Raw genomic sequence first — 14,369 nt, forward strand, 5'->3', positions numbered from 1 at the left:
TGGTTGCATCCTTCCCACCTCTATTTCATCCTTTATTGTTGGTTTTCATATAAGCAACGCATGCCTTTTTGTTCCGAATTTAAATTTTTTCATGAAATGCAGCGTTACAGGGTTTTAATTTGCACTACTGTTAGCCCTGACACGGGCTTAGTGGGCAGGTCAGCAACCCGCATCCTTGAGCTGATGAACTTGAAACCAAGAGAAGATAAAGATGCGCTCACTGGCTGCCAGGCATCCTTCACCAGGCCCGGATCCTGAATTCTGGTCTCTCCACTGCTGTTCTGCCATTCCCTCTACTCAAACCCTGCCTCTGACCTTACCAACCCACATTGTCCTGCTGGTTGTCATCAATGTGACTCAATTTGGAAAAAGGGTGTCTAAGGGAGATGGGCCTGGATTTGGACCAAAGCCCCAGTCAGTATCGAAAGATATGCCTTTTCCTGAAACATGAAATATGAATCCTAGGATGACTTGAATAGTTATTTTAATTAACAAACACTCACACCTTTAACTGTATGCCAAGCAGTTGATCTGAGAACTTTATGAGTGTGAGCTCATCTAACTTAAGTATTACAGTAAGTCTGGAATAAAGGTATTCTTTTTATCATCCCCTTATTACGGGTAGTAACACTGAGGCACAGTGGAACAAGGTAACTGGCACAGAGTCACAGAGCAGGTGAAGTGTGGCACAGAGATTTGAGTTGCAGCCACCTGGCTACAGCCCAGCTGTGCCCCTATGTGTCACAGTCATGGGAAAGTCAACACGCAGTCGGGACAGGGAATTCATAGTGGAAGGAGACTCTCAACTGAATATCAGAAGGGAAAGAGATGGGATTTGAACTGCAAACTTAAGAACACATGTAACTACCTATTGTCTGAAACATGATCTCCAATGTAACACAGTAACAATGCAAACAGGGACGGTTTATAGAGTTGTGTCTGGTTCGGGTCTGCAGGATTACCAGGTAGAGATGTGCCCTTCCCTTCTCCCACCGTTACAAGTACACAAACGGAATTGTTGTTTCTTATAAAGACGAAAGCATATCCAGCAGTATCTGCAATTTTTGTACTTTTCGGTTGGAAATATATCAAGGCACCTTTCCTACCTAAATAAGGATTTACACGCTCTTCCTGCGAAGTGCTTCCCATAACTTGTGCAGATTGTTCCTTGCTGATACGTGGGTTTGTGTATGAACCAGCCGTCCAAACTGCCAGGCTGGGACCACCCGGCGTCCCTACGCCTCTCAGTGCCCAGGGGCCCTGGACACAAAGAAGCGCTGTCCCCCGCCAAGCGCCGCCCCCTCGGGCCCCTGCTCCAGCCGGAGAGGAAGTGGGGAGGAGGAGACTCCTCGGGAGCCCCTCCCCTCCCCGGCTGGGTCCCTCCCGCCTGCCCGCTCCCAGCTCCGGGCTGGGTCTCCGGGTCGCTGCTCTGCGGAGAAGCCCTTCCCGGCCGGACCTTGCGCCGCGCCGAGCGCCGGGCCCTGCCCAGTCAGGCCCAGCCACCGGGGTGAAAACTGCAGGGTGAGCTGATGAGTGGCCGCGGGAGGGGCGGGTGACGGCGGGGCGGCCCGGGGGCCGCCGCAGGCGGGGCTGGAGGGCGAGGGGCGCGCCGGGGGCGCCGGCCGGTCTGCGGGGGCGCGGCGCGCGGCCGGCCTGGGTGTGCCCGAGCCTGGGGCAGAGACCCCCGCGCTTTTTATCGGCGCTCCAGAGGGTGCTTTCTCTGCTGCGGGCTCGGCATCCCGGTGCCGCCAGGGTTCAGACATCGAGGCGTGCGTGCTCCCCCTTCGTGCGGTCGGGTGCCAGCCGGCCTGTCCCCTCCGCTGCCTTCCCGAGGGGATGTCGCAGCTCAGGGCACGGGGCGGGCTGGCTCAGGGTCGCACAGGTGGCTGGCGACAGAGCATCACTCCTGCACTATTGCCCTTTGATCTTTGCAAACACAGGCTCCGGGGTCTGAGGTCCCCGCCCGCCCACTTGAACTGTCCCCAGGAGACCGGTGGTGCTGCCCCACCTCACGCACAGACCCCAGGGCCAGCGATCTTCCCTGCCAACCCGCGTCGCGCTTCTCGGCGTTGCTGGGTTCGGATCCCACCCTCCCGTCCCACTCCGCTCATGACGTCACCGTCGTGCTCTCTGAGGGCTGGCATTGGGCCTGGGGAGCGAAGGAAATTTCGCAGCCCCTGGGAGTGTACCACGACATGTCTCATACCCTGACCATTTGATGGAACCCCCTCTGGGGCAAGCAGACGGACAGCTAGGAGGAGGCAGCAACTGGACTTAAAACATACAGCTCTTCTCACTCCAGACCTAAGACAAGTATGAGTGAGAGAGACTAGTCCCAGGAAGACTCAGTGTGGTGAAATGCAAGAGGGAAACAGAAACTGGCTTTCAAACCTGCTTACTCCCATGGGATGGGGAGGGTTGACCAGCAGGGACCAGGAGAGGGGCTTCAGGCTGGGAAAGATCTGTTACTTTAAGGTGACTGGTAGGTGTATGGGAATCCATGGGATTTTAAGAATTATTTTATATTTTACTATCCATATCATTCCTTATGCTTTACATATTCTTTTGTATGTTTGAAAATTAAACCATTTTAAGTGAAAACTAAAAAAGCCTAATCTAGGAATGTGACAGAATGCAAAAGCAGGGTTTGGCCCAGCCCCAGCTCTGGCTTAGAAGTTGATGGACAATGGAACAAATATTGGATGTGTAAGAGAACAGAAAGCAAAGGGGGCTCAAGGAAGAGTACAGCGTGCAGAGAAGACCTGTGCAATTGGATGTCGGTGTTACTAGGGAGTTTCCAGGGTCAGGCTAGCTGTTGGCTGAAGGTTTGCCCATCCGTCCATCAGTCTCCCGTCTTTGGAATGCCCATGCACTTTCCTGGGGTATCCAAAGAAAACAACATTCTCTGACCTCAGACACTGCAGTTTCAGGATTTGAAGTCAAACTACAGAGTAACCCAGGCTTATCCACAGTTTCACTTGCCACAGTTTTCGGTTACCCGCAGTCAACTCTGGTCTTCAGCACAGCATAACGGAAGTTTTTTGATGGCCAGCACTGCCCCGCCCTGATCATGAATCAGTCCTCATGTTACCCACATCATCACTTAGTGGCCCCAGGGTTATGGGTCAGCTGTCTGAGCATCCCTGTGCTTGTGCAAGTATCCCTTATTTTGCTTGATTTAAACTCCAAAGTGAAGAATATGGATGCTGGCAGTTCCAGTAGGCTGAAGAGAAATTGTAAGGTTCTTCCTTCATATGAAAAAGAAGTTCTCAACAAAGATAGGGAAAAATCGTATGCGATATTTGCTAAGATCTACATGGAGTACATTAAGATGTTTTGAGGGAGAGACAGGGATGGGCCACATTCACTTAATTTTATTGTAAGACAGTGTTATAATAATTATATTTTCATGATTAATTTTTTAAATTTCTCAGTGTTTAATTTATAAATTAAGCTTTATCTTAGCTATGTATGTGTAGCAACAAAACATAGTATATATAAAGTTGAGTGCCAGCTTCAATTTCAGGCTTATACCAGGGCTTAGAATGTATCTCCCCCCCGAGAAACACATGTGGGTAGTGCAGTACCGAAACGGCCGTCAACCCACCTTCCCTTCCAGGTCCCATGAGCTGCTCCCTTCCTGAGTCACAGGTTGCACCTGAGGTACCCTCTGCTTTGCAGGCGACTTTGGTTCGAGAAAGTTAAAGGAGCCAGAACGGGCCCAGCTGATAGAACGAACCATGGAGAAGATTGAGAGAAATGAAAGGGCGTTTCCCCCAGGTCATGTCGCTCTTAACTCACCAAGCTAAGAGAACAAACAGGTGTTTCAGTATAGAGAGGTAGCAGTGGGTTCAGAAGTCAAGCGTTTGAATCAGCGAGAGCTAGGTTAAAGTGGAAAGAGAAACAGCCACAGAGTTCAAGGAGCCCTCACAGAGGAGAGAATGAAATCTATAGGTGAGCGGATGCACAACCTGCTGGGAGGTGAAGAGAGACTTCTCAGGGCCAGTGAGATAATAGCAGCTGGTAAATCCAATCATGTATTATTTCAGCCTTGTAGTGAGCATTTGCTTGGCTGAATTAATACAGCCTCAGTGTTGTTTTTAATGGTAATAGTGTGACAGGCAACAGTTCAAAGGATGCAGACTTGTATAAAGACTTCACTTCTTCCCTTCTCAGTGTAGCCAATGCTAGCAGGTTGAAACGTGGCCTCCACAGATTTTTGTATGCATGCAGAATCTTAGTTTGTAACAGGTACTTTCATGTTTCTGGTGATTCAGAACGTAGGCTCCATCTTTACATTTCCTGGGTTTGAATACTTGATCTACCGTCACCTATGTGACTTTGAGCAAGTTAGAACATTCTCTGGACATCAGGGTTTGGTGGTGGTTTGGATTTTGCTCATCTATAAAATGAGAATAGTGGTAGTATGCCCCTCATAATTTTGTCAGGACTAAGTAAGTGACATGAATCACTATGATAATGTCAGGAACCTGGTAAGCTGGTATTGTTATCACTACTACTGTTATCTCTATCTTTATTCATATGAAAATTGTTCATGTCTACATGTGACGACTTGAAATTTTCACTTGAAATACAGATATATCTGGAACATTCTTCGAGGTAGATGCAATGTAGATTTAATTTATCATTGAGTTACTTAGAGAACAATGAATGAGAAAGAATTGTGAGTTCCCTGCCCTGGTGGGCTTGGTGCATCAGCTCTGGACCCTTTGGTCTGCTGGGCAACTCCTTAGGGAAAATCAGGTGGGCGGCTGGGAGCTGTGATGTGTATAGTAGGGTATCTGGAGGATATGTGGAAGTTACACAGAGTGGTTTTAGGGTAGAGATTCTGCACCCCAAGAGGCAAAACTGGATACTGCAGAGCACTCATTGTCTTGGTCTTTCTGTCTCCATTTCTGTATTTTTATTTATTTATCTCCATTTGTGGTTTTGTGTCACCGTCAACATCCTTACAAATGTATCTTTAATACTGCTGCTTTCATTCTTAGGATAGGCTGTTGGAAGAGGGACTTTGAAACCTAATTGCCACTGTCAGAGTCCTTCCAAACCAGACTACATTCTCAGTCCCTCCAGGAGATTGATAGTGGACTTTCCAGCAAGGGGCATTATTAGCTGCACTCATTTTCTTTATCTTCCTCATCTTCCTCTCTTTCTCCTCTTCCTCCTCATCCTCCTAGTTTTTCTTTTTGACACTCTTTTATACAACATATATGAATTTTACATTTCCTGATGACTTGTGAGACTGAGCTTTTCAGGGAAGTGGCCATTTGAGTTTCTTCTTCTGTGCATATCTTATCTTAGAAAGATAGAAATTCCTTAGATAGAAATATGTGGGGGAAGGAAAGGGAATGTGAAATGAAAGCATGCCTCTGGGGACTAGAAGCTGCAGGGGGAGGGAGCAGGAGACTGGAGAATCTAAGGAGTGGCCAGCCCTGGAGGTCTTAGGTCCTGGGAAGAAGTCATCAGATTTTTTTCCTGTGGATGAAAGGGAAGCTATGTCGCTTTCTCTTCAGGGAATTAATGGAATTGAAGTGGTTTTAGAAAGAATATAGATAGGAACAGATTCTGATGCTTAGGAATCAAATCAGTTTAATCCAGGCACAACCCATTAAGGATCTAGTCAAGGTGAGTGGATGAGTTATTGGGGACCATGAACAAGGAGTTGACAAGGCTATGAGCAGCTGAATGTGAGAACAAGAGGGAGAAGGGATGTGTGAGTCTGTGTGATTTACTGTCCTGGTTATTTGTGGACACAAGGAGGGTAGGGTAGGGACAAGACTTTTGTTGATCAAGTATTAATTGATTATACCTCCTTAACAGTGACTTGAGGTACATGGCTAAATATATAATGAATAAGGAAGCTAAGTCTGAGATGTGTTGTCGAAGTCTCACAGTTAGGAAACAGAAGAGCCTAGATTCAGAACCAGACAGCATGAACTGCAGGGTCCAAGCTTATGATCATTTTGCACATTACCTTGAGAGTGAGTGCTGTGGTTTGAACGTGTGCTCCAAAATTCATGTGATGGCAACGTGCGCAATAGCGTTGAGAGATGGGATCTTCAAGAAATGATTTGAGTGGATTAATGTGATCACTGCAGTGGTGGATTAGTTATCATGGGAGTGGGTTTCTGATAAAAGGGTGAGTTTAACCCCCTTCCTCACTCTCTCTCATGTATGTTTTCTCACTCTTACACCTTCTGTCATGGAATGATGCCACATGAAGGCCCTCACCACCCTAGGGCCCCACTCAGTCTTAGATTTCCCAGCTTCCAGAACTGTAAAAAATTTTTGTTCTGGATAAATTACCCATTCTCAGGTATTCTGTTACAGCAGCACCAAATGGAAGAAGACAGGGAACATATTCTCTGATGAGAGAACTAGAGAAGAGATAAGGACCAAAGATTAAAAACTTAGGAATTGTTTGCATTTTGCAAGAACTAAGGCAAGAACTGAAAATAAGTGGTTCCAGAGACTGAGGATCAAAGAGACTTCTGTGGCCACACTGTTAGAGGTGAGCCTCCTGGACTGGAAGAGCATTCATGCCCAGGGCTGGTCAGTGAGGACAAGAAGCCCTGGTTGTCCTCATTATGAAAACTCTCTGGCTTGGGAGGACCTGTTTCAGTTAAGTGCATGTAGCAGAGGTTAGAATGTAAGGCATGCTTAATGAGAGAGCTCGTGAGTGAAGGAGCAGAGGGTATCTGTGAGTTCAGATCTGCAGACAGGCACAGCTTTCTCAGCTATCTCTTAGGTGCCAATAAGAGTGTGCCGTCATTTCACAACTTGTTAACCTTCTGCTCCTGGCTGTCTGGGACAGAGAACTTCCATTTCCCCTTACCTATTCTATCACTTTAACCAAAGAACATTCTCCAAGAGCCCAGAACATTCAGACTAAAGTTGTGTACTTACCAAACTGGAATTAATCGTTGTGGGAGCCAAAAGGGCTGGAACAGGCAACAGGGGGCTAGCATGCTGATTACTGATTACTACAGTGGGTGACAGCAATGGGAAATTATTCTTTCCTAGATCCAGAGGCTTGGGAATCTAGGTGACAGCAGTACTGTTCATTTCTGCCATTCGGAGGCAGAATCTGTCTTGTGCCTCTCCTCTCTTCTAGCTTCTGGTGTGCGCTAGCAACCTTTGGTGTCTTTTGGCTTGTAGATGCATCATTCCAATCACTTCCACCATCTTCTGCTCCCCCAAATATCTGTGTCTTTTTGTCTCTAAGTTTCTTATGAGAGATGTCATCCAAATCCAGTATGATCTCATCTTAACTTGATTACAAAGAACCCATTTCTAAATAAAATCATATTCATAGGTACTAAGGCTTTGTACTTCAAAATATCTCTTTGGGGACACCCTTAGCCTCCTTTTGTGACACAGAAGTGTCAAGCTCTGCAAGTTTGACCTCAAGAGTTTCCAAGGACAGCACGATGGGGTCACCTGGACTGCAGATGCTGCTTTGGGGAGCTTGAGTCGCTTCATGTTGTCATATTGTCTGTAAGGTGCAATTGTAGGAGGACTTACCCCAACTGTCAGAACAGTGAGGTATTCCGCTTGTTTCTCTCTTGGTTTATACATTCTTCACCAAACTAAACCATAATTATTTTCTCTGCAGAAACCACTAGAGCCATGGCGACTCCCTCTGCTGCCTTTGAGGCCCTTATGAATGGAGTGATAAGCTGGGATCTCCCTGATGAACCCACGCCAAGTGAACTGCTTCTTATTGGAGAGGCCTCATTTCCTGTGATGGTGAATGACATGGGTCAGGTCCTCATTGCTGCCTCCTCCTACGGCCGAGGCCGCCTGGTCGTCTTATCCCATGAAGACTACATGGTGGAAGCCCATCTCAGTACCTTTCTCCTTAATGCCATGGGATGGCTAAATTCTTCCCCCGGGGCTCCCATTGGTGTGCACCCTTCTGTGGCACCTTTGGTCAAAATCCTCGAAGGCTCTGGAGTGGAGGCAAAGATTGAGCCAGAAGTGAAAGACTCCCTGGGGGTTTACTGTATTGATGCCTACAATGAAACCATGATCGAGAAACTGGTCCAATTTATGAAACGCGGAGGGGGCTTGCTCATAGGAGGCCAAGCCTGGGATTGGGCCAACCAGGGCGAAGATGAGAGGGTTCTGTTCACGTTCCCTGGCAACCTTGTGACCAGTGTGGCAGGCGTGTACTTCACTGACAACAAAGGGGACACAAGTTTCTTTAAAGTCTCTAAGAAGATGCCCAAGATCCCGGTCTTAGTTTCGTGAGTACCTTACCCTATGTGGCATTGGCCCCAGGTTAAAAATCAGACATGGTTCTTACATTTAGGATGTTAGCAGACTAACAGAAGGGAATTTCGCACTGTCCATCAGCTAGATTTTTAAAATGCCATGAGGTACAGGAGGAGCAAGGTCTTATTGTTGCTGTCTTTCCAGAAGATTTAGCTCTTTTAGGGGAGGAATGTAATGACCTTTATATCCTCTTGTGTCTAGCAAAATGAAATATACTCCTCACCCAAGAGTTGGCATGATGAATCCAGGAAGACTCATAGTAGAAGGTGGCTTTCAACCTGACTGTGGGGGAAAAAAAAAAAAAAAAAGGAAAACAGACAAGAAGAATCTCATAAGCCAAATCTAGAGAGTGCAGAAAAGGTTTTAAATGTCCAGCCAGAGGGGGTTAGGATGGAAATGAGAAGTCCAGAATCCAAGATAACACAAAAGATGATGTGAATTATGAGTACTCCATCTAGAATTGAGGGGAGTAGTTTTATCTCTGAGGGCAGAGCAGATACCACATGATCAGGAATGAAGGAGGCAGATGTTAAGAACCAAGACAGGCTGCACTGAAAGTTGTTTGAGAGCATTGCTCCGTCTGTTCTGCTCACTGCATGCAGTACCAGACACTATCCCACATTAGTATGTGCTCAGTCTGAATTGGATTGGATGGAAGAGTGAGAGGGATTAGAAACTGGAGTAGTACCATGAGCAGAAAGAGAACACTAGGCCACTTGCTATCTCGTATATAAAACTCGGAGTGTCCTTGGAACAAAGAGCACTGGAGTTTCTGGTAGAGCCAGGTAAGTAGGATTTCATGAGGAAGGCACACCAAGGGTACTTAGAGATGTGGGGAATCAGTTGTGACTTCTGCTTGGCATAAAAGTCTTAAGCAAGTTTCAGGAACATCAACTAGTTTTTTTTATATAGTTTGTTTTCTCGGTCTTTTGCTTAATAAGTTCCTTTGTCTCATTTTATCTAAGATCTCAAGATTGTACGATGGAGCTCAAATTTGTGTTATTGAGTATATGAAATACTCATTCATTCACCTATAGTTAATTGAATAGACTCTATTTCCCAGACATGATGTCTTATTTCAAGAATGTAATTTACAAAGAGCTGAGTATTAGGGACACAAGCATCTCCAATAACCAGACCTGGAGGAAATGTCAAAAGGCAAATGTTGTAGGAAGAGAGCTCTGCTGACTTGGTTCAGTGCAACCTAGAAACCTGTGTGTGCAGAAGGTGCACAGTGGGACCTTCATATGTCCTTTCAGTTCCTTTATTCCCCTCTGGTAAGGAAGGGTTGGCATAGTGTAAGGTGTCCAGTGCGTAACAGATCTTCCCAGGCAGACGAATCAATTAATTCATAGGCTTTTATTGGGGTTCCGCTCCCGGGCGAGGTTCCCCAGTCCCAACAGAGCAACAGAGCGGGGGCCGGGGAAGTCGCACGTCAGAGATTGGGAGAGCTCCTTTTATAGATTCAGGGCATGGGGGTTAAAGGTTGAGGCGGGTCTGATCCTCATTGGTTGACCTTCAGGCACCCACAGGGACCTTGACAAGGACTTTCTTCCCCGGAAGTACAGGTAGGGACTCTGCATTCCCGGAAGTGTAGGCCTTTCCTCCTTGTGGATCCCAAAGCTACCACATAGAAGCTCCCTTTGACGTTTACTCCCTTGAAGCTATGGATTTTCAGTCTGTAGTGATCTCTGTAGGTTCATAAAGTCATCAGAATGCAGAAACAAGAATCCATTTTACAGATGGTCATACTTTGAATGCTCAGTGTTTCAAGAATCTTGGCTTGAAAACACCCTCTGTGAAATATGAATCTACAGACATTATAAATTGAAGTTAATATGTGTCCCCTTCAGTTTGAAAACCAGTAAAGGGACATAAACTGCAAACAATATTTGATTTCCTGATTTCTAAAGAGATTGAAGTATTTTGAAAACTGAGTATTTACTTGAAATTGTTTCAAATGAAATAATAAACTGCCAAATTACCGAAGATAAATGAATATGATTGTTCAAGTAGTTTGGAAAATGAAAATAATATCTGAGTAGCTATTAATAAGTTTATTTATATCAAGGATTCACACATCTTTGGAGATCATTGCTACTTTTACATGGAGAGTGAAGTCAAAAGATGCTTATTTTGTTGCAAAAATTTGTTGAAATTCATGCAAAGCTTTCTCATGGTGCTTTTTTTCCATGATCTTTTTGAAGATTCTTCGTATGTTAACTATATATTGAATTGAGTAAATCAAACAGTTGGTTATTTGAAAAAAAAAATCAACAGGTTGTAGTAAACCACTAGACAGACTGATCACAATGATAGAGATAATATAAATTATAAACTTCAGGAATAGGAAAAGGGATATTAATACAGATTCTACAGATATTAAAAGGTAATAATGAAATATTACAAAAAATTTATGCCAGAAATTGATAACTCAGATGAAAGGAACAGATTTTTTCAGGCACAAATTACAAAAATTTCACAAGAAAAAATTATAAAATGTGCTAAATAAGTTGAATTGTAATTAAAACATCCAAACACTAAATGCAGTTGGATCTTAGAAGACTTCAGCAGAACTGATAAATTTATAAGATGTTTTAAGATTATTTAATCAAAATTAACTTGTTAATGTTGATGAATGTGCCATGGTTGTATACTGTATTAAACTAGGGGAAACTAGGTCAAAGGTGCATACATATAGAAAGTCTCTGTACTATGTTTGCAACTTTTCAAGGTTTTTTGAATTTCAAAGGAAAAAATCATTTAAAATCATCAACACAAAGACAATTTCAGGTCCTGATAGCTTCACTGATTAATTTTATCCAATGGTCAAGAAACAGATAACACTAACCCTACATGAAGTTCTCCAGAAAATAAGAAGAGGAAATAAATTTTTCCAACTTCATTTATTAAACCAGCATTTCTCCATTACAAAAAACAAAGAAAGACATTGTAAAAAAGCAACAGCATGATGTCCTTCATGACCATAAGTGAAAAACTTCTTAATAAAACACTAGCAAACAGACTGCAGCGTTGTGTTAAAAGAATGATATATCATAACAAGGTATGGTTATCCTAGGTATGCATGACTGATTTAAAATTCAGAAATCAAATTAATTCACCATATTAACAATGAGTGGGAAAAGCCATATAGCTCAGAAGATGGACCAAAAGCATTTTTGACAAAATTATGATAAAATTTCAGCAAGCTAGAAATAAAAAGGAACTTCTTCAAACTGAGAAGAAGCATCCATGAGAAACCTATACCTAAAATCAGTCTTAAAAATGAAACTCTGAAAGTTTTTCCCCTGAGATTAAAAATAAAGCAAGGAAGAGTAGCTGCTGTCATTCCTTCTGTTCAGCGTTGTACTGAAGGTCCTGGCCAGTGCAGTATGACAAGAACAGAGGACATAGAGATTTGGCGTTAAGAAGTAAACTTGCACGTATGTTCTTGTTTTATTTCATACTCCAGTTGTTACCCATTATCCAGGGGAAATACCTTCCAGGCCCCTCAGTGGATGCCTGAAACCAGGGATAGCGTGGAACTCAAAGCTATGTTTTCTCCTCACATAAATACATATGGTAAAGTTTAGTTTATAAATTTGGCACAGTTAGAGATGAACAGTAATACTAAAATAGAACAAATAAACAATATGCTACACTGAAGGTTATGTGAATATGGTCTCGTAAAATATTGTACTCTACCCATCCTTCCTGTGATGATAAGATGCTCATACGAGATGAAATAAGGTAAGTGACCATTGCATTTTTACGTGGTGCTGAGCTGCTGTGTAAGGGTTAATTGAACACAAGCACTGCAGTAAGACAGCTGGCCAGATAACCAAGACAGCTACTGAGTGACTAACTGGCTGATAGTATACAGAGTGGATGCACTGGACCACCAGCCTTCCACATAGAGTGGGATGGAGGGAGAGTTCATCTTGCTACTCAGAAAGTGCACAGTTTAAAACTTGTGAATCATCTGTTTCTGAAGCTTTTTGTTTAATATTTTTGGACCACAGCTAACTGTGAAAAAGTGAAACCACAGGAAGCAAAACTGCACATAAAAGGGACTATTGTGTATATTTTCTAGAACACTGAGCAAAAGAGAGAGGAAAGGTTTGCATCTTGATTGTGTGAAAATAGATACAAAGGCAATAAAAATAGCATTTTCAACATTTAGAAGATTTTTTAATTGTGGGGAGCAACTCAGACTAGACTGTTACTCGAATTAAGACTTATTCTATGCATCTGCTCTCCCACAATATGGCGCTGGGAGAGGAGCAAACAGCTTCTACCCAGCTGCCTCCAGTTCAACCAATAAACTGTAGGACCTACTCCTGTGGAGGAGAGCAGCGTACTCGGCGTGTGGGTAGCAGAGTTGGGATTGGTGGAAGAGGACTATAAAGGAGGAGAGAGACAACATGCACCGGGAACATCTATCTGAAGGAACACCTGTGCAGCCCCCGAGAGAGCCGGCCGGCGGTGTGCCGCTCCCCCGTGGAAGTGGGGAAAGCGGCAGGGGGAACCGCCCTTCCACGGAGGTGGAAGGGACGGTAGCCAACCAGGGAAGAACCAGCAGCAAACCCGGGGAGGGCCGAGCAGATGAAAGAACAGCGCAGGGTCCTGTGTCGTTCCTCCACGAAGACGGGGAGCGACATTTAATGACAAAACAATTGATCATAAAGTCAGCAGAGCATTTCCTAGAATAGAATTATTTTATCCCAAGAAGTATTTACAGAAAATAATGTCATATATGTAAAAAGCTCTAAAACTACTATAAAATTGACTTTAGCAAGGTTGCAGGATACAAAAATCAATTACATTTTTTGGTACCTGCAATGAACAATTGGTAATCGAGGAGCCAGTACTGTTGCACAGTAGGTTAAGCCTCTGCCTGCAACTCTGGCATCTCATATGAGTGCTAGTTCAAGTCCTGGCTCCTCTACTTCCAGTCCTGCTCCCTGCTATTGCACATGAGAAAGTAGAGGAACATGGCCCAAGTGCTTGGGCCCTTACTACCCACGTGGGAGACCCATATGATATTACTGGCTCCTGGCTTTGGCCTGGCCCAGCTCCAACATTGTGGCCATTTAGAAGAGTGAACCAGTGGACAAAAGATCCCCCTCTCTGTCTTTCCCTCTCTGTAATTCTACTTACAAATAAATAAAAATATTTTTAAAAAATAATGGCTAATCCTCCACCTGCAGCACCGGCACCCTGGGTTCTAGTCCCAGCTGGGGCACCAGGTACTAGTCCTGGCTACTCCTCTTCCAGTCCAGCTCTCTGCTATGGCCCAGGAAGGCAGCAGAGTATGGCCCAAGTACTTAGGTCCCTGTACCTGTGTGGGAGACCGGGAGGAAGTACCTGGCTCCTGGCTTCAGATCAGTGCAGCGCCGGCTATAGTGGCCATTAGGAGAATGAACCAACAGAAGGAAGACCTTTCTCTCTGTCTCTCTCTCGCTGTCTAACTCTGCCTGGCCAAAAAAAAAAAAAAGTAATTGAAATAAAAATAACATAAGTTAAAATAGGACCTCAAATTACAAAATACTAAGGTTAAATTGAATAAAATAAGCCACAAGACCTGTATGTTGAAACTTACAAAATATCACTGAGAGAAATTAAATAAAGCTTAAAGAAACTGAAAAACATTGTGCTGGAACTGAATACAATTGAGAGCTATACTGTGAATTAGAACGTTCAAAATATTTAAGGTGTCAGTTTTCCCCAAAACAACTTGTAGACTCAATGCAATCCCAATCAACGTTCAAGTTATATATTATACAAAATTAATATAAAAATAAAAAGGAACTGACATATGGTCAAAACTATTTTGAAAAAGAGTGAAGATAGAGGACCTATATTAACCTAATTTCAAGACTGTAGAAAGCTGAAGTAGAGCCCCATGACACTTGTATAAGGATAAACATACAGATCAATAAAATAGACCAGGGGCCAGCATTGTAACATAATAGGTAAAGCTGCCCCCTGCAACACTGGCATCCCATATGGGGTCTGGATCATGTTCTATTTTTTTTTTTTTTTTTTTTTTTTTTAGTGGACAGTGAGAG

General features: G+C 44.0%; 1 protein-coding gene across 8 annotated transcripts in view; it reads left to right on the forward strand.

Moving 5' to 3' along the window:
• The window catches only part of LOC100348562 (TRPM8 channel-associated factor 1), a 49,056-nt gene that overhangs the window by 18,557 nt on the left and 16,130 nt on the right, over positions 1-14,369 (forward strand). For 6 of the 8 annotated variants that reach the window (XM_070071361.2, XM_008258078.5, XM_070071362.2 and 3 more), the window contains one exon: positions 7,637-8,270. In XM_070071361.2, coding sequence (XP_069927462.1) covers positions 7,651-8,270 — 620 coding nt within the window. In that variant the 5' untranslated portion in view covers positions 7,637-7,650. Of the gene's footprint in view, positions 1-1,326; positions 1,522-7,636; positions 8,271-14,369 lie in introns of those variants that run through there. The other 2 variants (XM_070071363.2, XM_002711950.6) reach the window with 1 other exon arrangement.

This window comes from Oryctolagus cuniculus, chromosome 3 (genome assembly GCF_051225735.1).
Source record: "Oryctolagus cuniculus isolate XC-2025 breed Fujian yellow rabbit chromosome 3, ASM5122573v1, whole genome shotgun sequence".
Classification (NCBI taxonomy): domain Eukaryota; kingdom Metazoa; phylum Chordata; class Mammalia; order Lagomorpha; family Leporidae; genus Oryctolagus; species Oryctolagus cuniculus.